Genomic DNA, 26,064 nt, shown 5'->3' on the forward strand with positions numbered 1-26,064 from the left:
TATTATATACTATATTCTTATAATTAAGTAAGTTAGAGGGTCGCCTTGATGGTGCAGTTAGTTAATCATCTGGCTCATGGTTTTGGCTTAGGTTGTGATCTCAGGGTTGTGAGATTGAGCCCCATGTCAGGCTCTGAACTCAGCACGGAGTCTGCTTGAGACTGTTCCTCTCTCTAAAAAAAAATTTAAAAAGCTAGGGAAAAGAGAGTGTTACGAAAGTTATAAGGAAGCGAAAATACACTTATGGTACTGTATTTATTGCAAAAAATTGTGAATAAGTGGACCCTCGCAGTTCAAACCCTTGTTCAGGGATCAGGTATATATAGCTTTTTGGTTCCAAAGACTGAAAACAGATCCAGAATTAGAGAGATTCTCTTTAATGTGGTAAATTATATAGTACTGGTGTTTGAAAGTTAAATCAACCTTAAGTTTTCTGAGATAAATTTGACTTGGTCATAAAGTATTAACCTTTTTAAATTAGTTTGCTAGTATATGAAGCATTTGCATCTATGTTCATGAACAGTATTGTCTTTTCTTTCTTTTTGCAAAATGTTTTTATAGGGCTTTGGTATCAAAGTTATGCTAGGGCTTTCACTCCTCGGTAGGAAGGGACAGACTGCAGTAGGCCAACATTTCTGCTGTTAAAGCTAAAAAGAATGAAATGCAAACAAATTCTAATTTTAGAGACATGGGGAGCTGTGGTAAGAACACAGGCTGGATAAAATTCCAAAGAGAGAAGAATCTTGAGATGAGTTGATGATTATTAATCTTTTTCTTTCCTTAGAAGGGTGTTAGCTTATTTGGTGCAAAAGCTGAGGGCTTTAGGCCTACCCACACAGAGAGAGTCTATGTGGGAAAGCGTAGTTTTTCTCAGCTGTGCTGAGATGGCATGAGAGACTGGATTCCAGGGATGTTCCAAATGGGTAGGCACTTTCCTTAAAGAACATTTGTAAGTTCTGGGCCTGGCACAGAATCCTGAGCCAGTTAGGTGGAGTGACATATATAGTCTTGCTATGCCAGGAAGGCAATTGCCAGATATTGAAGCAGTCTGAGGCAAGAGGCTAAAAAGTTGAACAGAAACCTTCACAGGACAGAACTGATGTCTCCCAATATTTAAGGGCTAAGGTGACTTACCTGGCTCTCAGTTTCCCAGGAGACCTCATTCTGAAGAACAGGGTAGTCTAGGAATGGATTGGTCTCATTAAAATTTCATCTTAGACTGACCCATCTTAATCCATGAGAGAGTGAGGATCTGTTCATTTCAGTCCAATCTGCCTAAAAAGAGATAAGATTTCTTTCTACTCTATAGAAAGATTTTGGGAACTCTACTAACTTATTTTGCTAATTAAGTTTTTTGTATTGAGATAATTATAAATTAACAAGCAGCTATAAGGTATTGAGTGCAAGCCTTTACCTGGTTTCCTCTATGGGTAACATCTTGTAAAACTGTACTTGCAGAATTACAACCAGGATATTGACATACAGGCTTGAGGTTCGATTTCACAATTCTGATATTGTGACCTGAGCTGAAATCAAGAGTCAGACTCTCAACCGATTTAACCACCCAGGTGTCCCTCCTTTTAGTGATTAGAAATTTCATGATATTCCTTGATGTTAGATTCCTCTAACTCTTCTTTTTTTTTTATTTAAAAAATTAAAAAAAAAAGATTTTATTTATTTATTTGACAGATCATAAGTAGGCAGAGAGGCAGGCAGAGAGAGGAGGAAGCAGGCTCCCTGCTTAGCGGAGAGCCTGATATGGGTTTCCATCCCAGGACCATGAGATCATGACCTGAGCCGAAGGCAGAGGCTTAACACACTTAGCCACCCAGGCACCCCTCCTCTAACTCCTCTCATTAAGATTTCTTTTTACAGTTTCTGTTTCTTGCAAATTCCTTGCCTTTTTGTACTAGAGCCTTTTGTCGTATGTCCAGTGAATCTTAGTGGTCTCTTCATATTTGAATGGAAAATTAAAATGGTGATTGAAAGTTCTATTTATGCAGTAAAATTTGTGCCTTGGTAGATTTTACTGTGCTATGATCTGTCTGGGCCATGTCACTGTGGATGTCCAGGTGTTACTATCTACAGGTTTTTTTTAAAAACTTGGCTTGGTACGTTTTTCTGACACATGTGTCCTGCTTGGGAGTCTGATTCTAACTACAAATGTTCTCAGCCATGTGAGGCAGAGGGAAGGTACAATTGGATGCTTCCACTTAATATCTCTGTTTCTACTGTATTACTTTTACTTTCGGCTATGTCTGAGTCTATAGTTTCTCTGATTCTGGAACTCAGGAGAGTAAACATCTAATATGACAGGGTTGGAAGAGGAGAGGCTCCGTGACTCTGACTGCTTCTTGTACCTACTTTTAGCAACTCTTCTATTCCTCGACCTCACTTGGAACCCGTCTTTTAGAGGTGCCTTGCACATCTAATTACTGATCTTACTGGTTTCTCCATAAGTATTAATCTGTCTCCTTCTGTGCTTTCTCAGCATGTTTCACCTCTCTCTGGACTGATTAGTTGCTGCTGATCTGCTTTCCAATTTAAGAAAAGTTTGTTGACATCTGCCATCTGTTCCCTTGTCTTTCTCCTCATACTTCTGGGTTTATACATTTTAAAAAATCCTAATGAGGTTTTAAGAGGAACAGAATATAGTGAAAACTTGCTTTTGTTTCTTTATATAATTGAGTTTCATAGTGTATTCACTGAACAACAGTGCAGTGGCTTCCTTATTTATATATTCCCCAACTGGTAGATTTGTTTCCATCTATTCATTATTACACTCATGTACACTGATGTGCACCTTTGTCCATGCCTCTTTGCGCACCTGTTGTAAACTGTATTTCTGTAGGATATGCACATTTCAAATGAAATTGTTAAATATTGTCAATTTTTTCTGCAAGATGATTTTACCAGTTTTCTTTGCCACTTGTAATGTATGAATGAGATTTCCCTTTTCTAGATTTGTAAAATTTATGACTTGGTATATTTCAAATTTACAGAAGAAAAGATATTATGTAACGTTATTAAAAATAATATAAATGAGCACTTATGTACCCATCCCTCTGTGTAAGAAATATACATTCTTCTGCAGCATCAGTGTATCCCGCTGTGTGGTTTATTGTTGTTTTTTTTTTTTAAAGATTTTATTTATTTATTTGACAGAGAGAAATCACAAGTAGATGGAGAGGCAGGCAGAGAGAGAGAGAGGGAAGCAGGCTCCCTGCTGAGCAGAGAGCCTGATGCGGGACTCGATCCCAGGACCCCGAGATCATGACCTGAGCCAAAGGCAGCGGCTTAACCCACTGAGCCACCCAGGCGCCCTGGTTTATTGTTTTTAAATACTTTTTTTTCCAATTTAAAAACAATTGTATTTAATCAGAATTACTAATTTTTAATTGCTCTAATGTTATATATCTTTTAGGCTGAATGCCAGAAATCTCATCTGAATTCAGTTCCAGTTTCTTTAAGGAAGAAAGAAGCCTCTGTTCCAAGTGAAGTTGACAGCAGATCAGGTTGGTGGCATCCCCATGGATATTATTTACTTAGACATATTTAAAAGGAGGTGCTGAAAGTGTTGCATGTGTTGGCTTGGGTGACAAATTCATGGGTTAGCCTAGGCAAAGTAGGTAGTGTTTGTTTTTTTTTCACATGAAAAATAAACTTTATTTGAATATTTGTTTCTTTGTTTTAGTGGTAAGAACATTGATTATTAGGATACAGTAAGAGACATTAAGAATTATTATAGGGCTATAGTTTTAAGAATTTTCAAATAGATTTGGCTTTTTTTTTTTTAACAAATAATAAATATTATCTCACATAATTTCTGTGGATCAGGAATTGAGAAGCAGCTTAGTAATTGGATGGTTTTTGTTTGCAGTCTTTCATGAGGTGGTGGTCAAGATGTTGGCCAGTGTTGCAGTCATCTGTGGGCTTGAGGGGTTAAGGATATAGTTCCAAGATGACTCACATGGGGCTGGATGTGAGCAGGAAGCCTTAATTGCTTTTCACATGGCCCTCCATGGGCTTCATCCCCCCACGCCAAGATTTTATTTATTTGACAAAGAGAGATCACAAGTAGGCAGAGAGGCAGGCAGAGAGAGAGGGAAGCAGGCTCCCCACTGAGCAAAGAGCCTGATGAGGGGGCTCGATCCCAGGACCCTGAGATAATGACCTGAGCCAAAGGCAGAGGCTTAACCCACTGAACCACCCAGGCACCCCTCTCCATGGGCTTTGTGAGCATTTTTTTTAAACTGAGGTATAAATGACTTGTAACATTATGTTAGCTAGCTTCAAGTATACAACATGATTTCAATGTTTGTATACACATAGGTAGTGTTCTTTTCCTCTCTTTTTTTGTTCATTTCCTTTAATTAGTCATATGTGCTGTTACTTTGAAAAGTTTATTTACATTTTTAAAATTTAATTTTTATTTTGTTATGTTAGTCACTATACAGTACATCATTAGCTTTTGATGTTGTGTTCCATTATTCATTGTTCTTGTAAAATACCCAGTGCTCCATGAAATATGTGCCCTCCTTAATAATACCCATCACTGAGCTAACCCATCCCCCTTCCCTCTCCCCTCTAAAACTTTCAGTTTGTTTCCCAGAGTCCCATCTCTCATGTTTTGTCTCCTCCTCTGATTTCCTTCCTTTCATTTTTCCCTTCCTTCTCCTAATGTCTTCTGTGGTACTCCTTATGTTCCACAGATAAGTGAAACCATATGATAATTGACTTTCTCTGCTTGACTTATTTCACTCAACATAATCTCCTCTAGTCCCATCCATGTTGATGCAAAAGTTGCTATCTGTCCTTTCTGATGGCTGAGTAATATTCCATTGTATATATGGACCACATCTTTATCCATTTATTTGTTGAAGGGCATCTCAGCTCTTTCTGTAGTTTAGCTACTGGGGACATTGCCTCTATGAACATTGGGGTGCATATGACCCTTCTTTTCCCTACATCTGTATCTTTGGGGTAAATTCCCAGTAGTGCAATTGCTGGGTCATAGGGTAGCTCTATTTTTAACTTTTTGAGGCATCTCCACACATTTTCCAAAGGGGCTCTACCAACTTGCATTCCTTTCAACAGTGTAGGAGGGGGTCCCCTTTCTCCACAGCCTCTCGTTTCTTGCCGTGTCAATTTTTGCTATTCTGACTGGTGTAAGGTAGTATCTCTGTGTGTTTTTTTTTTTTTTTTAAATTTTATTTATTTACTTATTTATTTATTTAAATTTTTTATTTTTTATAAACATATATTTTTATCTCCAGGGGTACAGGTCTGTGAATTGCCAAGTTTACACACTTCACAGCACTCACCAAAGCACATACCCTCCCCAATGTCCATAATCCCACCCCCTTCTCCCAAACCCCCTCCCCCCAGCAACCCTCAGTTTGTTTTGTGAGATTAAGAGTCACTTATGGTTTGTCTCTCTCCCAGTCCCATCTTGTTTCATTGATTCTTCTCCTACCCACTTAAGCCCCCATGTTGCATCACCACTTCCTCATATCAGGGAGATCATATGATAGTTGTCTTTCTCCGCTTGACTTATTTCGGTAAGCATGATACGCTCTAGTTCCATCCATGTTGTCGCAAATGGCAAGATTTCATTTCTTTTGATGGCTGCATAGTATTCCATTGTGTATATATACCACATCTTCTTGATCCATTCATCTGTTGATGGACATCTAGGTTCTTTCCATAGTTTGGCTATTGTGGACATTGCTGCTATAAACATTCGGGTGCACGTGCCCCTTTGGATCACCACGTTTGTATCTTTAGGGTAAATACCCAGTAGTGCAATTGCTGGGTCATAGGGCAGTTCTATTTTCAACATTTTGAGGAACCTCCATGCTGTTTTCCAGAGTGGCTGCACCAGCTTGCATTCCCACCAACAGTGTAGGAGGGTTCCCCTTTCTCCGCATCCTCGCCAGCATCTGTCATTTCCTGACTTGTTGATTTTAGCCATTCTGACTGGTGTGAGGTGATACCTCATTGTGGTTTTGATTTGTATTTCCCTGATGCCGAGTGATATGGAGCACTTTTTCATGTGTCTGTTGGCCATCTGGATGTCTTCTTTGCAGAAATGTCTGTTCATGTCCTCTGCCCATTTCTTGATTGGATTATTTGTTCTTTGGGTGTTGAGTTTGCTAAGTTCTTTATAGATTTTGGACACTAGTCCTTTATCTGATATGTCGTTTGCAAATATCTTCTCCCATTCTGTCAGTTGTCTTTTGATTTTGTTAACTGTTTCCTTTGCTGTGCAAAAGCTTTTGATCTTGATGAAATCCCAATAGTTCATTTTTGCCCTTGCTTCCCTTGCCTTTGGCGTTGTTCCTAGGAAGATGTTGCTGCGGCTGAGGTCGAAGAGGTTGCTGCCTGTGCTCTCCTCAAGGATTTTGATGGATTCCTTTCGCACATTAAGGTCCTTCATCCATTTTGAGTCTATTTTCATGTGTGGTGTAAAGAAATGGTCCAATTTCATTTTTCTGCATGTGGCTGTCCAATTTTCCCAACACCATTTATTTTTTTTTTTTTTTTTTTTTTTTTAAAGATTTTATTTATTTATTTGACAGAGAGAAATCACAGGTAAGCAGAGAGGCAGGCAGAGAGAGGAGGAAGCAGGCTTCTCCTGGAGCAGAGAGCCCGATGCGGGGCTCGATCCCAGGACCCTGGGATCATGACCTGAGCCGAAAGCAGAGGCTTCAACCCACTGAGCCACCCAGGCGCCCCCCCAACACCATTTATTGAAGAGGCTGTCTTTTTTCCATTGGACATTCTTTCCTGCTTTGTTGAAGATTAGTTGACCGTAGAGTTGAGGGTCTATTTCTGGGCTCTCTATTCTGTTCCATTGATCTATGTGTCTGTTTTTGTGCCAGTACCATGCTGTCTTGATGATGACAGCTTTGTAATAGAGCTTGAAGTCCGGAATTGTGATGCCACCAACGTTGGCTTTCTTTTTCAATATCCCTTTGGCTATTCGAGGTCTTTTCTGGTTCCATATAAATTTTAGAATTATTTGTTCCATTTCTTTGAAAAAGATGGATGGTACTTTGATAGGAATTGCATTAAATGTGTAGATTGCTTTAGGTAGCATAGACATTTTCACAATGTTTATTCTTCCAATCCAGGAGCATGAAACATTTTTCCATTTCTTTGTGTCTTGCTCAATTTCTTTCATGAGTACTTTCATGAGTTTTCTGAGTATAGATTCTGTGTCTCTTGGTTAGGTTTATTCCTAGGTATCTTGTGGTTTTGGGTGCAATTATAAATGGGGTTGACTCCTTAATTTCTCTTTCTTCTGTCTTGTTGTTGGTGTAGAGAAACTGATTTCTGTGCATTGATTTTATATCCTGACACTTTACTGAATTCCTGTACAAGTTCTAGCAGTTTTGGAGTGCCCTTCGCAGATGATATGATACTATATGTGGAAAACCCAAAAGTCTCAGTGTGGTTTTGATTTGAATTTCCCTGATGGCTAATGATGATGAATGTTTTTTCATGTGTCTGTTAGCCATTTGTATGTCTTCTCTGGAGAACTTACTGTTCATGTCTTCTGCCCATTTTTTGACTTGATCATTTGTATTTTAGGTGTTGAGTTTGAGAAGTTCTTTATAGATCTTTGATATCAGCCCTTTGTCTATAGTGTCATTTGCAAATATCTTCTCCCGTTCCATGGGTTTCCTCTTAGTTTTGTTGACAGTTTCCTTTGCTGTGCAGAAACTTTTTATCTTGATGAAGTCCCAAAAGTTCATTTTCGCTTTTGTTTCCCTTGACTTTGGAGATGTGTCTTAACAGAAGTTGCCATGGCCAATGTTGAAGAGGTTACTGCCTGTGTTCTTCTCTAGGATTTGATGGATTCGTGTCTCATCTTGAGGTCTTTGATCCATTTAGAGTTTATCTTTGTGTATGGTATAGGAAAATGTCAAGTTTCATTCTTCGTATATCGCTATCCCATTTTCCCATCACCATTTATTGAAGAGACTTTTTTGCCTTGGATATTTTTTCCTGCCTTTTCAAAGAGTAGTTGACCATAGAGTTGAGGGTTCATATCTGTAGTCTGTATTTTGTTCCATTGGTTTCTGTGTCTGTTTTTGTGCCAGTAGACTGTCTTGATGATTACAGCTTTGTAATACAGCTTGAAGTCAGGCAACATGATTCCTCCAGCTTTGTGTTTCTTTTCAACATTTCCTTGGCTATTTGGAGTCTTTTCTGGTTCCATACAAATTTTAGGATTTTGGTTCCAGCACTTTGAAAAATGCCATTGGTATTTTGATCAGGATGGGGTTGAAAGTATAGATTGCTCTGGGCAGCATAGACATTTTAACAATGTTCATTCTTCCAATCCATGAGCATGGAATGTTTCTCCGTTTTTTGTTTTTATGCCTTCTTCGATTTCTTTCATGAATGTTCTGTAGTTCCTAAAGTATAGATCCTTTACTTCTTTTTTTTTTTTTTTAAGATTTTATTTATTTATTTGACAGAGAGAGATCTCCAGTAGAGAGAGAGAGGGAAGCAGGCTCCCTGCTGAGCAGAGAGCCCGATGCGGGACTCGATTCCAGGACCCCGAGATCATGACCTGAGCCGAAGGCAGCGGCTTAACCCACTGAGCCACCCAGGAACCCCTAGATCCTTTACTTCTTTGGTTAGGTTTATTCCAAGGTATCTTACGGTTTTTCGTGCTATAATAAATAGAATCAATTCTCTAATTTCTCTTTTTACAGTTACATTGTTAGTGTATAAGAAAGTAACTGATGATTTCTGTGCATTGGTGTTTTATGCTGCCACATTACAGAATTGCTTTGGTCTAGTAATTTGGGAGTGGAGTCTTTCAGGTTTTCCACAGAAAGTATGTCATCTGTGAAGAGAGAGAGTTTTACTTCTTCTTTGCATTTGAATACCTTTTATTTATTTTTGTTGTCTGACTAGTTGTTAGGACTTCTAGTGCTTTGTTGAACAGTAGTGACGAGAATGGGAATCCTTGTCATGTTCCTGATCTTAAGGGAAAGGCTCTCAACATTTCCCCATTGAGAATGATATTCGCTGTGGGTTTTTCATAGATGTATTTTATAAAACTGAGGAATGTTCCCTTTTTCCCTATACTGTGAAGAGTTTTAATCAGGAAAGGATGCTGTATTTTGCAAATGCTTTTTCTGCATAAGTTGAGAGGACCATGTGGTTCTTTTCTCTTATTTATGTATTCTCTCACATTGATTGATTCACAATGTTCAGCCACCCTTGCATCCCAGGGGTAAATCCTTCCTGGTTGTGTGGTGCATAATCATTTTAATGTACAGTTGGATCCTATTAGTTAGGATCTTGCTGATGATTTTGGCATCCATATTCATGAGGGATATTGGTCTGAAATTCTCTATTTTGATGGGGTCTTTGCCTGCTTTTGGGATAAAGGTAATGCTGGCCTCATAGAAAGAGTCTGGAAGCTTTCCTTCTGTTTCTATTTTTTTTTTTTGAAACAGCTTCAGGAGAACAGGTATTATTTCTTCTTTGAATGTTTGGTAGAATTCCTCAGGGAATCCGTGAGGTCATGGACTCTTGTTCTTTGGGAGGGTTTTGATCACTGTTTTAATCCCGTTACTGGTTATTGGTCTATTCAGGTTGTCAATTTCTGTTTCAGTCTTGGTAGTTTATAGGTTTCTAGGAATGCATCCAGTTCAGGTTGCTTAATTTATTGGCATATAGCTGTTGATAATAATTTCTGATAATTGTTTCTGTTTCCTTCGTGTTAGTTGTGATCTCTCCCCTTTCATTCATAATTTTATTAATTTGACTCCTTTTCTCTTTTCTTTTAGATTAAGTGTGGCCAGTGGTTTTATTGATCTCATTAATTCTTTCAAAGAACCAGCTTCTAGTTTCTGTGTTTTACTGTATTTCTGGCTTCTAATTCATTGGTCTCTGCTCTAATCTTAATTATTTCCCTTCTTGTGTGTAGGTAGGCTTAATTTGTTGTTGATTCTCCTGCTCTTTAAGGTGTAAAGAGAGTTCATGTATTTAGGATTTTCTTGTGTTTTTTTTTTTTTTTTTTTTGAGTGAGTCTTGGATGGCTATATATTTCCCCCTTTGGAATGCCTCTGCCATATTCCATAGGTTTTGGACCAATGTGTTTTCCATGGTTTCCATGGAATTGTTTAAGTTCTTCTTTGATTTCCTGATTGACGCAAACATTTCAAGCAGGATGGTCTTTAGCTTCCAAGTGTTTGAATTTTTTCCAAACTTTTTCTTGTGATTGAGTTCCAGTCTCAGAGCACTGTGGTCTGAGAATATGCAAGGAATAATTTCAGTCTCTCAGTCTTTTGGTATGGGTTGATACCTGATTTGTGACTCAGAATGTGGTCTCTTCTGGAGAAAGTTGCCTGTGTGCTCAAGAAGAGTGAGTATTCTGTTGTTTTAGGGTGGAAGGTTCTGTATATGTCTGTGAGGGCCATTTGGCCCGGTGTGTCATTTAAAGCACTTTGTTGATTTTCTGCTTAGATGATCTGTCTATTGCTGAGAAATGGACTGTTGAGTGCTCCTATAATTAACGTATTATTATCAATATGTTTCTATTTTGGTTAACAGTTGGCTACTCCCATGTTGGGGGCATAGATATTTACAATTGTTAGATCTTTTTGCTGGATATACCATTTAAGAATGATATAGTGTCTTTCTGTATCTCTAACCACGGTCTTTAGCTTAAAATCTAATTTGTCTGATATGAGAGTTGCCACCCCAGCTTTATTTTGAAGCCCGCTGGCATGAAAGATGCTTCTGTATCCCTTCACTTTCAGTCTGGATGTATCTTTAAGTTCAAAATGAGTCTTCTTTAGACAGCATATGGATGGGTCCTGTCTTTTTATCCAGTGTGCGACCCTGTACCATTTTATGGGAGTATTTACGTCATTCATGTTGAGAGTGATTATTGAAAGATACGATTTTATTGTCATTGTTAAGCTGGTGAAGTCCTTGTTTCTATAGCTTGTCTCTGTAAATTTCTGTATCATTCTTGGGGTCTTACTCCTTTCATATGAACCCCCCCTTAACTTAATAATCCTCGAAAATCTCCACCCCCCTTAATATTTCTTACAGCTCTAGCTTACTGGTTACATATTCTTTCAGTTTCTGCCAATCTTGGAAGCTCTTATCTCTCCATCCATTCTAAATGACAGCCTTGCTGGATCAAGTATTCTTGGCTGCATGTTCTTCTCATTTAGTACCCTGAGTATGTCTTGCCAGCCCTTTCTGGGTTGCCAGGTCTCCATGGACAGGTCTGACGTTATTCTGATGTTCCTCCCTCTGTACGTAAGGAATCTCTCCCCTAACTCCCCTTAAGATGGCCTTGAGATTCCTTGACACTGGAATGTTTCATGGCTTTATTTATTTGTCTAATTCTGTTTTCAATGTTTTCATGGATTTTAAGCTGTTTGTTCCAGGCCTCCTCCTGTTCCTTCTTTTCTATCAGTTAGTCTTCTAGATCATTAATTTGTTCTTCTGCCTGGTTTACCCTGACTGTTAGAGTATCTAGATTAGATTGGATCTCATTGATAGCATTTTTAAGTTCTGCCAAATCAGCTCTCATTTCTGCCCTTAGAGAATTAGTCGTTTTCTCCATTGTAGTTATTGTCTGCATAACTGTTACCCTGAAGTCTATTTCCGACATCTTGTTCATATCCATATCAGTTAGTTCTGTGGCAGAGGTCACAGTCCCTGAATTTTTCCTGTGTTGGGGGTTTCTTCTCTTAGTCATTCTTTTGAGGCGTGGTTGAGGGAATGTACAGAGTCCAGACTATTGACCACAACCAAAGCAAGATGCACCTGTTTTATAGGGACCTTAGGGTTGTTAGCCTCTTGTTCTTCTAGCCTGTCTCCTGAGGGAGGGGCCTGCCACACTGTTACTCAGGCAACCGTGTTTGGGCAGAGTTGCCCTGCCTCCAGTGGGCAGGGGGGGATGCTCAGTGAAGACTAGGTTTTTGGGGCTTTTGTTTGCTGGGCGCTTTCACTAGCGGCTTTCTGTGTCTCTTCCAAGAATCAGAGCAGAAGTGACTGTATCCAGTCTTTTGACTCAGACCAGAGAGATCGCAGTCTCTTCTCTAGAGAGCCCTCCAGGTCACACTGACTCTGTTTTTGTCTGTGCTGCTAAAAACCAGAGCGTTCTGGGTTGTATGCCCCACAGCAGTATTACCAGTCTTTACTTCCAGGTTCAGGCATGTCTCTGCCCTTTGTGCTTCTGAAACTGCCAGCTGCCCTCAGTTTGCACTTGCCCCCCTGCAGCTCCAGGTTTCAGTCTGGGGGCTGCCCCCAAACCCTCTCCCTGCAGTTTGCTACCAGTCTGTGAGTCTCTGCCTGGTCCCCCGTGCAGGAGGCTTTTGTGCTCAGCAGCTCAGGATCCCAGAGGCTCCCTCCACCTTCTGTTTATCTTCCGATATCTGCTCACAGAGTCACGGCTCCCTGCTTCATACCTCAAAACCAACCGCTGGACATAACTCTGTAGAGATCTGGATATATCTTCTTACATTTTTGGGCTGATTTCGTGGGTGTTCAAATGATCCCTTGTCTTCTACAGATTTTGTTTATGGTATCTTTAACCATATGATGAGTAAGATTTTTTATTTTAATTGTCAGATGTGTGACTTTTATATTTTTTGACCTTGTTTTGGTTAAAAAGTCCGTCTTATCCTAATGGTAAATGTAGAATCTTAGCTTTTCATCTTTTTTAAAGAAGTTTTTATTTAACTTCCGGTTTGTTAACATACCATCTAATACTAGTTTCAGGTGTAGAATGTAGTGACTCAGCACTTCCATAGAACACGTGGTGCTCCTCACAGGTGCCATCCTTAGTCCCCATCACCTGTTTCCCCCATCCTCCCACCCACTTCCACTCTGGTCACCATCAGTTTGTTCACTGTAGTTAAGAGTCTGTTTTTGGGGCGCCTGGGTGGCTCAGTTGGTTAAGTGACTGCCTTCGGCTCAGATCATGATCTCAGGGTCCTGGGATTGAGCCCCATATTGGGCTCTCTGCTCAGTAGGGAGCCTGCTTCTCCCCTGCCTTTCACTCCCCCTGCTTGTGTTTGCTCTTGTGTTTCCACTTTTAGTCTATTATGAATAATGCTGCTGTGAATGGGAGTGTATAGATATCTCTTGCGGTCTCTGCTTTCAATTCTTTTGGATACATACCCCAAAAAGAAATTATTGGATTGCATGGCAATTGTATATTTAATTTTTTGAGGCACCACTAGGCTGTTCCTTGTAGTGGCTGTGTAATTTTACATTCCTACCAACATTGCATAAGGGTTCCAGTTGCTCCTCATCTTCACCAATACTTGTTACTTTCGGTGCATGTGTGTGTTTTGTGATAATAGCCATCCTAATGGGTGTGAAGTAGTAATCTCATTGTGGCTTGATTGTTCATCATTGTCATTAGGAAATTTTAAATTAAAATAATAATTAGATCCACTGCACACTGAAAAGAATGGGCTAAAATCCAAAAAACTGATTTTCCTTTGTAACTCGTTTCTTTGAGAGTTTGTCTTTTGTTAAAATATTTTTTATGATGTATACTTTAAAATTCTTATTAAATAATTTCAACATTTGATTCATCTTGTCTATTTGTGTCCATTGATCATATTGTTCTTATTCAGGTTGTATATTTCTGGTTTTTGGTATAAGCAGTCATTTTTATTGTATTCTTGACATTTTGGTAATTATTTTTGGAAACTCTTGATTGTATTTAATTGTATTTGTATTTAAATTGTTTATTATAACATATAGTTTCCTCATCTTGGTTTAATGTGTAGGTTCTTGCTCACTTTTGTGGATTTTATTTCCAGTGACAGTTAAGTGTTAGAGTCCTAGCAGTGGTATTTTGTTCTGTTTTGTTTCCTAATGCTGCTGAGATTCCTCCTTAGTTCTTGCTGGTGCTGTGTCAGGTGAATGGAAGGTGCTTCCTGAGTACCCCATGTCCTCATTCATTCAAATGAGGGTTGGGGTCAGAAGCTGTTGGGATTGGATCTTCTTAAATCACTGGGTAGAGGACAGGGGGATGGGGGTGTAGTGTTCTTTTATGTTCTTCCTGCTTTAGATTAGACTGCTCACTGGTACCCTCATTGTTGTCAGTACTAACCGTGTTTCACAGTGTCACCTGTGAGGCAGTGGCTGGGGACCTCAGAGGCTTCACTACTTTGCAGCTGTTTGTGGATCATATGGTCTGCTGTCCTTGATTGTTAAAGTGGGGACAGTGTTGGTTGAGGGACAAGGTTACTCTAGGACTTTGCTCCTCTGCTACTACTATAACTTAGAACTTATGGAGTGGGTCCTGGCATGGTTGAAGGCTTTGCTCCTCTTATAGCGCCACTGCAGAATGGAGTATTTAGTGGCTCAGCTTGTGGAATGGGAGTTGGGGTTCCCCATTATGTCTCTGTTGTGTTTCCTTTTTCCAGGTCTTTTGGATGGAGAATGCAGGGTTTTTTATCCCCCTGTTTGTGGTTCAGGGTTGCACACCTCTCTAGAACCCAGTCTAGGGATTCGTGGGAGATAAAGGGAAGGTACTGTCTTTTGTTGCTCAAGACTTGAGGTTCCTAGCAAATATGCCTCTTTCCTTCTAGCTCTTAGAGTTCTCTTATTGTTATTTGATGGATATGTACTATTAGCTTACTTGTATTTGGTGGGAAAAACAGAGAAAACTGAGTATACTCTCTTGTTCTATAACCTTCACAAGCTCCTTTTTGATTGTATTTAAAATTTTTAATCTTTGCTTTTTTTTTTTTTTTTTTTTTTTAAACATTTGGGAATATCTCCTTCCCATGGTGGAGGAGCATCTTTTTTTTTAATTTTTATTTTTTTTTAAAGATTTTATTTATTTATTTGACAGAGAGAAATCACAAGTAGGCAGAGAGGCAGGCAGAGAGAGAGAGGAGGAAGCAGACTCCCTGCTGAGCAGAGAGCCCCATGTGGGACTCGATCCCAGGACCCTGAGATCATGACCCGAGCCGAAGGCAGCGGCTTAACCCACTGGGCCACCCAGGCGCCCCTAATCTTTGCTTTTTTAAAAAAATTTTTATTATTTGAGAGAGGTTGAGTGCATGGGAGTTCGGGGAAAGGGACAGAGGGAGAAAGAAACCCATGCTGACTCTGTGCTGTGTGTGGAGTCCAACGTGGGGCTCAATCTCACCGCCCTGAAATCATGACCTGAGCTGCAATCAAGAGTTGGATGCTTAACTGATACTGAGCCACTCAGGTGCTCCTAATCTTTGCTTTTTCAGAGTATGAATCAATATAAATACTTCCCAACAGTTCTACTTTTTCTTTGATATTTGAGGGTATAAGCCTAAGAGAATATGTATATTCTTTATTTATTTATATATATGTATATATATATATATATAAATGTACATGTGTATATGTGTATGTATATAAACTTTTATGTATAAAGAATATTTTTATATGTATATCTTTACATATATACACATATACAAATCTTTTATATATCTCTATACATATCTGTTATGTCTCTGTATATGTATGTATGTGTATAAATATGTGGTCATCTGGCTGCCTTAGATCTAAAGATCTAGTCTTTAGATTAGATTTTAAAGATTGAATCTCATGATTTCTCTAAAATTACTTCTTTATTTTAGCTGTATATAGATTTATTCAAATCTTGGGTAAATTGACTATCTGTAGAATTGTGAGTTTTCTGTTTGGAATTTTATTTCAAAACTTCAGAGCATGGAAAAAATACATCTTTATATTCATTAATTTCATGAATCAGAACTTTTAAAGGCCTTATATAATTTATTTATTTATTTTTAAGATTTTTATTTATTTATTTGACAGAGAGATAGCACAATTAAGCAGAGCAGCAGACAAAGGGAAAGAGAAAAGCAGGCTCTCTGCTAAGCAGGGTGCCTGATTTGGGGCTTAATCCCAGGATCCTGGAAACATGACCTGAGCCTAAGGCAGCTGCTTAACCAGCTGAACCATCCAGTCGCCCCTTATTTATTTTTTTAAAAATATTTTATTTATTTGACAGAGAGAGATACAGTGAGAGAGGGAACACAAGCAGGGGGAGTGGGAGAGGGAGAAGCAGGCCTCCCGCTGAGCAGGGAGCCCGGTGGTGGGGCCCGATCGCAGGACCCTGGAATCACCGCCTGAGCTGAAGGCAGCTGCTCAACAACTGAGCCACCCAGGCGCCCTGCCTTTATGTATTTTAGTCATAGATCTTTGATTATAAACTAAATGAACTGTGAGTCTTCTGAAAACTATTTCTAGTTATTGCTGCTGAATTTTAAAAAGCACATTTGATTTTAATAGTATTATTTTAAAAGTTTCTAATGTCTTCATATAATTTTCTTCCAGGTCAGGACCATGAAGTTCATCAGCAAATTTTGACAGCTGGTATTGGTTCTAAAAGTACACCTGGCTCGAGAAAAATGTCGAGTAAAAAATTAAAAGATTGTCACAGTGAGGCTGATAAGGAATTACACTTACCAGTTGGTTCACCTTTTGTTCTTTTGGATGCAAAAGCTTCTGTATCACAAAATGTGATTTCATCCATTGCCCAAAAAAAAAATTCAGTAAATACATTGTCTTCAAGTATGGAGATTTCTCTTAAAACCAGGAAAAGGTGAATTTTTATTTACTGAAATAATATCAATCTGCTTAAAAATTTTAAAGTTATTTATTAATTAATTTTTAAATTTATTTTTAATGTATTTTATAATAAGTATTGAGGAATATTAACATGAGAAGAGCATAACATGGTTCAGTTTATATAATAAGGAAGGCTTAAAGTATACTTCAGAGAAGTTTGTGGGTAAACATTTCTGTAGTTTATGGAAAAAAGTGTTTTCTTCTGATAATATGTTTTCTGTGTCTTCCTAAGAGTGTTTTCTCTATGTCATTTGTAATTACAGTGGTAGGTATATATTGGCTCATTTCTAGGGTAGCAAAGGATAAGTATTTTGAAGATAAGTTGTGGTGAATTATTGTCTATTTCTTGGGGCTCATTTTGGCCTTTAAGAAGCAAAGTAGATCATTCAAAGTCCTTTGCTACTGGGGACTTCTGCGGTGAGTGTAATTAATGTCTGTCTAGTGTCTTGTGTAATTCTTGGAGCCAAGGAGTTAAATACATTCTAAGATTTTGCTATTCAAAATGTGGTATGCAGTTCAGGATCAAGAGCAATGCATTATCTGGCAGCTTGTTAGAAATATAGAATCTCAAACCCTATTCTAGACCTACTAACTCAGAATCTACATTTTAATAAGATTATTCAGATGATTGAAAATCTTACTAAATGTTTGAGAACGAGTCCTTTAAGCTACAGAGTTTCTTGGTCTTTTCTCTTTTTTTCTCACTGACAAATAAGAAATGTAATTTTCCTGAGCAATTGCCTTGTGTATTTTAAAAGATTACAAATCAGAATTTTTAGACATTAAATAAAGGGCTTGTGAAAAATTTTGTATTTGGTCTGTATTGTTACTGAGGGGAGTTCAGGAGAACTCCAAACTCAGCAAACTGTGAGAGTATTTATTCAGCTTGCCTTCCTTTCAACTTTTTAGGTTAAACTTTGAAGATAAAAATGCTTTGAAGGAAGTAGAAATAGCAAATAAAATACCAGAAATAGAGGATAAAGGATCAGAAGAACCACAAGAGAGGAAATTGTCAAGAGCATCTCAGAAAAGAGTACCAGATTTAGAAGATGAAATTCATCCACAAACTAAAAAGAGTTTTTCAACATTGTTTTTAGAAACTGTAAAAAGAAAAAGTGAATCCAGGTAAGTTATTAAGAAACTATCCTTTGAGTCATTTTTTTCTTTATATTCTGTAAACAATATCAAGGATTCTTAATGCTGTTTAACTAAAAGTTAATCTTAATTGGTGCAAGTTTTAACTGAAATTATGCCTAACCCTAAGGAGAGTGTAGTTTCTTACCAGCAAATCACCCCCAAAGCCATCATTAGGTACTTAGTAAATTAAATGTGAAAGACAGTAAGTTTATTCATAATTCATTGCTTTCATTGCTTATTCAGTGTTTTTGCTCCTTAGCACTTTCTAGTCTGTATGCTATCAAAGAATGAAGGCAGTATTTAGAGACAGAATTACGTTGTGGTGTATTTCACTGTTAAGAGCTTTAATCTTCTTTCCTTTTCTTCTTCTTGAGTTAATAAAAGTGTGATCCTAGAAGAAATTTTAATCTGTTCTTGCCTACTAAAAAACCTTCAGAGGTTCTTTAGTGTCCACACTGTGATTCTTAACTATGGCTGCACATTGCAGTTAACTAGAATTAATGGCAGTTAGAGATGGGAACCCCTGACCTAAAGAAACTTCAGATTTTTTTGGCTGGTATTTATGGCCTTCATTCTCCCTAGTTAACTCTTTCTGCCAACTTGCTCGTACACATTTCCATTTGTCCCCGTTTTGGCATACCATTTTCCCTTGTCATATGCCAATCTCCTTTTTCCTTTCTGGTGACATCGGCTTCTTGGTTCGTGGATGGCTATCTTCTTGCCATAACCTCACATGGCAGAGGTGGTAAGGGGGTTTTCTGCGGCTTCTTTGATGAGGGTATTAATTCTGTTCATGAGTGTTCCACACTCATGACTTAATCACCTCGTAAAGGCCCCACCCCCAAATACTATCCTATTGGGGATTCGGTTTCAGCTTATGAATTTTGGAAGTATACAGATATTTAGTCTGAAGCAGGTGTCAACATTGTTTCCTAAGGATATTATCATCAGTTAGAATAATCTTGATGTTATGGAAGTCCCTTGAAGTAAAATAGAGGAGCAGAGTTAGAGAATTCTTTTATTTATTTATTTATTATTTATTTGACAGAGAGAGAGAGAAAGAGAGCGCACGCTCATGGAAGCACAAACGGGGAGTGGCAGGGAAAGGGAGTAAGGGGCTTTCCGATGTGGGGCTCCCAGGACCCTGGGATCATGCCTGACCTGAGCGGAAGGCAGATGCCTAACTGACTCAACCACCTGGGCACCCTTAGAGAATTCTTATTGGCTGGTTTAGGAAGGCTTAATTTTTAAATTCTTAGCATTACTTTCTTATGTATAAAAGTAACAGATAACTGTGAGTTATATACAGTAAAGCAAATTAAATCTATTTTTAACAGATTGGCTATTTCTTTAAATGTTGAAAAGTAACATTTCTGTTTAAACATTGATTCATTATGGTTTTCTGTTTGTATTGACTTTGTTTTTCATTAGACTTTCTAGTTTTCTAATTACATAAACTTGCAAAACTCTACCTATTAGAAGAAAGTATATTTCTTAGCATATATACACACATACATACATTTTTTTTTAAGATTTTATTTATTTATTTGACAGACAGATCACAAGTAGGCAGAGAGGCAGGCAGAGAGAGAGAGGAGGAAGCAGGCGCCTTGCTGAGCAGAGAGCCTGATGTGGGGCTCGATCCCAGGACCCTGGGATCATGACCTGAGCCAACAGAGGCTTTAACCCACTGAGCCACCCAGGTGCCCCCACACATACATATAATTTAACTAAAAGTTAATCTTAATTGATGCAAATTTTAATTGAAATTATGCGTAACTGTAAGGAGAGTATAGTTTCTTACCAGCATCACAACACGTGTGTGTGTGTATGTATGTATACTGTTCTACATTATAAGAATTATGAGGGGCTTGAGATTAGGGAAGGTGTTTTCAATTTGTAATTTTTGGGGTATATTTTATTAGTGAAAACATAGAAAAAGCAGACACAATGATGGTTAAGCTTGCATACTCAGGTGGGAAAGGTAGAAACAGGAGTGCATATGCTAGCTTCAGAGTTTGGTTGTTTACCCTAAGGTTTTATTTATGCATATCTCACTTCAATATGTGGTTTGCCTGAGGCTGTTATAAAAAGGAAGGAAATAGAAGAGTCCATCAGATTACTATCCTTTAAATAATTTTTCCTTCTCTAGAAAGCTTTCCCAACTAATTGGAAGAGATGCTGTTTAATCCCAATTTGCCTGCCTTTCTAGATACTTTCCATTTATTTCTATACCATGATTACAGTATTAAAACTTATTTGAAAAGTATGTGAATTATTCAAACTTGGAATAATTTTTACATAATATAATTTATTGCATAATTTAGTAGTGTTTTCTTAGAATATTAGACTTGAAGATGTCTTGGAAATAATCTTGTCTTGAATGTGAAGACATCTGGCCCCCAAGAGACAGCTATATATCCATTCATACATAAAATTAGGGTAACATTATATGTAATAACGGCATGCATTTTTGGACTGTCTGTCAATGTGTCTGGGCTTTGTTTAACACATTTCTGAGGTTTTTTTTTTTTTTTTTGTAGATTATTTATTTATTTATTTGACAGACAAAGATCACAAGTAGGCAGAGAAGGGGGGAAGCAGGCTCCCTACCGAGCAGAGAGCCCAATGTGGGGCGCGATCCCAGGACCCTGGGGTCATGACCTGAGCCAAAGGCAGAGGCTTAACCCACTGAGCCCCCAGGCGCCCCACACATTTCTGAGTTTTAACTGTTCAGTATATAAAATGGGTTGGGGAGAGCATTAAATTAGATGATGTCTAGGCTTCCAGCTCTAAATTTAAATTGAGATTCAATTCAGATTTCATTAGTGTTATAAATGAGTGTAATCAGGTATTACAGAAGTGTAAAAGAAGAGGAGGATTTTCAAGGGTAAGGGAAAATTGAGGTGTGCTTCGTTCTTTAAAATATACATAGCGGGGAGAGGGAGCTGAGGGAAATTGGAAGGGGAGATGAACCATGAGAGACTATGGACTCTGAAAAACAATCTGAGGGTTTTGAAGGGGTGGGGAGGGTTGGGGGAGTCAGCTGGTGGGTATTATGGAGGGCACATATTGCATGGAGCACTGGGTGTGGTCCATAAATAATGAATTCTGTTATGCTGAAAAGAAATTTAAAAATAAATATATATATACACAGAGGGGCACCCAGGTGGCTCAATCATAAGTGACTGCTTCCAGCTCAAGTCGTGATCCTAGCATCCTGGGATCAAGCCCTGCATCGGGCTCCCTGCTTGGCAGGAAGCCTGCTTCTCCCTCTCCAGCTTCCTCATGTTTGTGTTCCCTCTCTCGTTATCTCTCTCTGTTGAATAAATAAAATCTTAAAAAATAAAAAAAAAAAGATACATAGATTTTATTTCCTGTATAGATTATGGTCTTCACAAAGCAAAGGTAAAAACTTAATTTTTTGAGCTATTGTTTATTTTAACATCCTGTTTTAGTCCTGTTGTTAGGCATATAGCAACTGCTCCCCTTCACTCATCTCCTTCAAATGACGTGAATTTGTTAGAGGATGAATTTATAATCGAGGAATCCGAAAGAAGTTTTGCCAGTCAATCTTGGATTACTATACCGAGAAAAGCTGGGCCTCTGAAACAATGCACAGTAAACCCTGCAGAGAACTCTGCACTCCTTCAAAGTAAGAAGTCAAGAGAAAAACATCACCGTGTACCACCTGCAAATATGACAAGTGACAGACATTGTGACACAGCTTACCCAGTAGAGAAATCTCAGCCTTCTAAACAAAAACGACTGGGTAAGGGGTGTGCTTTGGCAAATGAACTGGAAAATCACTGTGGATCTACAAAATATGAAATGTATAATGAGAATGCAGAAAAATCATCTGGAAAGAAAAAGACTATAAAACAAAAACAGAGAAGAAAATATAAGGGCAATGTACTTGAAGAACAGGTTGATGTGGCTCAGTCTAAAGAAAAAAATACAAATATGTCACATATCACCCAAGGTAAGTTACAGAGATATTCAGACTGAAATATGGAAGAGTGTGAAGAGATGATAAATACTGATATTTCCCAAAAAACAGATGCTGCCTGTGGGTAAGTTTTTTACATTAAGTATACCTGTGAACATTATCCTACCACTTCATGTTCTTTTAATATTTCTATTTAGCTTTGGGAAGTAGGCAAAGTAAACCTATATCTATAAGCTCTTTTCTAGTATCTCTGTTTTACATGTAATTTAATTCTGAGTCACTTGACTTTTGTGTAGCTTCTAAGATGGCAGCATATATAAAGGAAAAAGTGAAGGGAAAAGGCTTATAAAGCAGATGGTTTCCAGAATGTGAATAAGACAACATCATATATTCTTTGAGTTTTATTAAAATATAAACAGGGGGAAGAAAACCCTAAGATAGTATGGAGCTATTTCTTCTAGAATAAAACTTCATATTCTTCTTTTCTATCATTTACTTATTTATCTAACATTCAGTAAATTGCCATACACTGTATTGGGCACTGAAATTACAAAGAGAACTAAAACAGTTATCACCATTAAAAAAAAAAAAATCAATGTAGGGGCGTCTGGGTGGCTCAGTGGGTTAAGCCGCTGCCTTCAGCTCTGGTTATGATCTCAGGGTCCTGGGATCGAGTCCCGCATCGGGCTCTCTGCTCAGCAGGGAGCCTGCTTCTCTCTCTCTCTCTCTCTCTCTGCCTGCCTCTCTGTCTACTTGTGATCTCTGCCTGTCAAATAAATAGATAAAATCTTAAAAAAAAAAAATCAATGTAGTAGTGTCTGTAGACAAGGAGATATACACATATATTCACAGGATGATAATAGAATTACAGAGAACAGTTATCCAAGTAGTATCTCAATAGATCTTTTTATCTTGGACCACTATAGTATTTATCATCCAAACTGGGACTCTTGAGAATGAGAGGGGGTGTCAGGATAGGAAGCATAAATTGGGATTGTCTCAGACAAACTTGGAGTGTGGCTGCCCTCTTTATGTAATCATTTTGTAGTGATTGAGGTTTGTAATGATGACACTGTCATGAAGAAAAGATTCATTTATGTTTTTTGTACCACTTTTTTTGAAGTAATAGAAGAAGTAGTTACTCTTACAGAATTTCTTTAGAATAGTTAATGGAGTAGAAAACACTAAACAAATGTATTAGACACTTGATGTGTACGAAATACAATTTAATCCTTCTTGACAGCCCTATAAGTTAGGCGATAATACTCAAGGTTAGAAAATATTGGCTCAGGATCTGTCCCCTCATTAGAGCCTATATTTCTTCAGCACTGTCAAGAAGTTTTGAAATAAGTGAAAATGTTTTCGATGCTGATTTGAAAAAGCTATTAGCTAACCAGAAAACTCTCTTCACCAGAATTGTATTTATACCTGGAGGTCCTAGATGACTATACTATACTATAATATTGCTGATACAGAAGGGAGAAAGAGTATATATTAAAGCACAGTATTTAAGCTAGTTTTTATGAAAGGAAATTCTACTTTAAGTATTGTTCAATTATTTTAGCTTTCTTTTTTTATAATCTAAACATAGACTTTATATCACCTTAAATAATAGTTGTCAGATTTCAGTTTTGTCTGTTTGTACCTTTGTGTATCCACCTTTTCTGTTTTGAAGACCTCTTGTAAATGTCTGACATATCCCATATTATTTTTTTTTAAAAAGATTTTTATGTATTTGAAAGAGAGAGAGTACAAGTGGGGTGGGGGACAGAGGGAAAGAGATACGCAGATTCCTCACTGAGCAGGGAGCCTGGCAGGGCTGAACTTGATCCCAGGACTCTGGGATCATGACCTGAGCAGAAAGCAGATACTTAAACAACTAAGCCACCCAGGTGCCCCCCCCCCAATATTATTTTTATTGAATTTCTTTCTCTCTCTCTTTCTTCTTTTTTTCTCTCTCTCTTTCTCTCAACTTCCTTCACTTTCTCATTAGTGGCTGGCTATTTTAAGAAATATAAAGAATCTGACTAAACTGAAGTTATAGGGAAGTTTTTTTTATTAGTCCTTTACGTAGAATATTAATTCACAAAATTTGAAGGTACAAAATTTTGATTTGTCTTCTTAGGAAAAAACATATCAAGAAATTATAGGGGCGCCTGGGTGGGTAAGTGGATAAAAGCCTCTGCCTTTGGCTCAGGTCATGATCCCAGGGTCCTGGGATCGAGCATTGGGCTCTCTGCTCAGCGGGAAGCCTGCTTCCTCCTCTCTCTCTGCCTGCTTCTCTGCCTAACTGTTATCTCTGTCAAATAATAAATAAAATCTTAAAAAAAAAAAGTATTCTTGAAGGATACGGTTTAATTATAAATGTTAAACATTTATTAAGTACCTGTCAGATTCTTCACATTGATACTCAGATAAATTCTTTATCTAGATTGGTTAGTGAATGTAATGTCTGATTAATTACCAATTTTATTAATTTTTCCATCACTGTTATAACAGATTACCACATACTTAGTGACTTAAAACAACATACATTTATTGTCTTACAGTTCTGTGGGTCACAAGTCTGAAATAGATCTTGTTGAGCTAAAATCAATATATTGACAAGGTTGCTTTTCTTTCTGGTGATTCTAGGAGAGAATATGTTTCCTTATCTTTTCCAGCCTCTTGAAGTTGTTTATATCCTTGAATCATGGTTTCCTTCTTTCATCTTCAAAGCCAGCAATACCAGGTTTCTTAGATTTCCAAATTCTTTTGCCTCTTCTTCCTTTGTCCTATCATTCTGACCACCACTTTTTTTTTTTTTTTAACATTTTTTTTAATCTTTTTTGACAGACAGAGATCACAAGTAGGCAGAGAAGCAGGCAGAGAGAGGAGGAAGCAGACTCCCCGCCGAGCAGAGAGCCCGATGCGGGGCTCGATCCCAGGACCCTGAGATCATGACCCGAGCTGAAGGCAGAGGCTTTAACCCACTGAGCCACCCAGGCGCCCCCTGACCACCACTTTTAAGAACACATATAATTAGATTGGACCAGCCTAAATAACCCAGGGTAATCTCCCAGTTTTGAGGTTTATTTAGTCACATATGCAAAGTCTCTTGCCATATAAGATAACATTTTCACAGATTTTGTGGATTAGGGTGAGTACATTTTTGGAAGGATATTATTCTACTAACCATCTAGGTTCAAAGACTAATAATAGGAAAATAACTTAATTCCAAGGATATTCTTACTTTGAAGATATTTTTTCTTTTTTAAAAGGCACTTGACAAATTTGTAATGCCTAAGCTAATGATTGGTGTTGAAGCAGTAGACTTTTCCACTTCTCCTATCTCTTAGGCTTCTCATACTAGATGATTTACGAAACTAATAAATTCTTCCAAACTTGCTCCTTCTTTAGTTTTCCTATCTTTATAAATGGGGCCATAATAAATTTAGTAGCTCAGGAAAGAAACCTGGATCATCTTTGACTCCTCTTTCCTTCAGCAACCTGTATAAAGTTTGACTTCCATTCTTTTACTTCTCTCCTTTCCTCTTGCTATTCTTAGAGTCATTTGTTTCTTAGATTATTTTAGCAGTTTATGCACATGCCCTCTGTCTTCTCTCCGCTCTCCAGGTTCGTCTCCTGGGTTACTTTATAATGAATTTCTTCCAGTTCATGAACATACTGTCTCAACTGTGGGCCTTTTAAAGTGCTGTGACTTTTGCCTAGAAAATTTTTCCTAAATGTACTCTGTCCCCTACTAAACTTTGTACTCAGTTTAAATATCATTTTACTTGATTATTACTCCCTATCCCAGTATGTTCCTATATATGCTCCAATAGCATCCTTTTCGTTTTATCAAACATAAAATTACTTGCTAAATTTCCATCTCTCCTTCTGGCAGTTAGACTGAAAGTTTCATGAGAATAGGAACTATATCTGTTCTATTCCTAAAGTATCCCTTAGATCTTAGCCTTAGCAGTTATCTCTATGGGTCCTTGGAATACAGAAGTATTACTTTGTTTTGGGTGAATAATTTTGCAGTTTTTTAAAAGATGTCCCACCTTCGGGGCGCCTGAGTGGCTCAGTGGGTTAAGCCTCTGCCTTTGGCTCAGGTCATGATCCCAGGGGCCTGGGATCGAGTCCCGCATTGGGCTCTCTGCTCAGCAGGGAGCCTGCTTCTCCTCATCTCTCTCTCTGTCTGTCTCTCTGCCTATTTGTGATCTCTCTCTCTGTCAAATAAATAAATAAAACCTTAAAAAAAAAAAAAAAAAGATGTCCCACCTTCAAAATGATACTCCTTTACATGTAAATATGCAAATTTCCCACAGTATTAGAAATGTATTTTT

At 38.0% G+C, this 26,064-nt stretch overlaps 1 protein-coding gene across 2 annotated transcripts in view; it reads left to right on the plus strand.

Annotated features, from left to right (window-relative positions):
- Positions 1-26,064, plus strand: part of CENPC (centromere protein C) — a 104,996-nt gene that overhangs the window by 27,944 nt on the left and 50,988 nt on the right. For both annotated transcript variants that reach the window (XM_059160201.1, XM_059160195.1), the window contains exons 5-8: positions 3,425-3,515; positions 16,354-16,621; positions 17,557-17,772; positions 21,243-21,766. In XM_059160201.1, the coding sequence (XP_059016184.1) occupies positions 3,425-3,515; positions 16,354-16,621; positions 17,557-17,772; positions 21,243-21,766 (1,099 nt within the window). The remainder of the gene's footprint in view (positions 1-3,424; positions 3,516-16,353; positions 16,622-17,556; positions 17,773-21,242; positions 21,767-26,064) is intronic.

The sequence above is a fragment of the Mustela lutreola genome, chromosome 1 (genome assembly GCF_030435805.1).
Source record: "Mustela lutreola isolate mMusLut2 chromosome 1, mMusLut2.pri, whole genome shotgun sequence".
NCBI classification, from domain to species: domain Eukaryota; kingdom Metazoa; phylum Chordata; class Mammalia; order Carnivora; family Mustelidae; genus Mustela; species Mustela lutreola.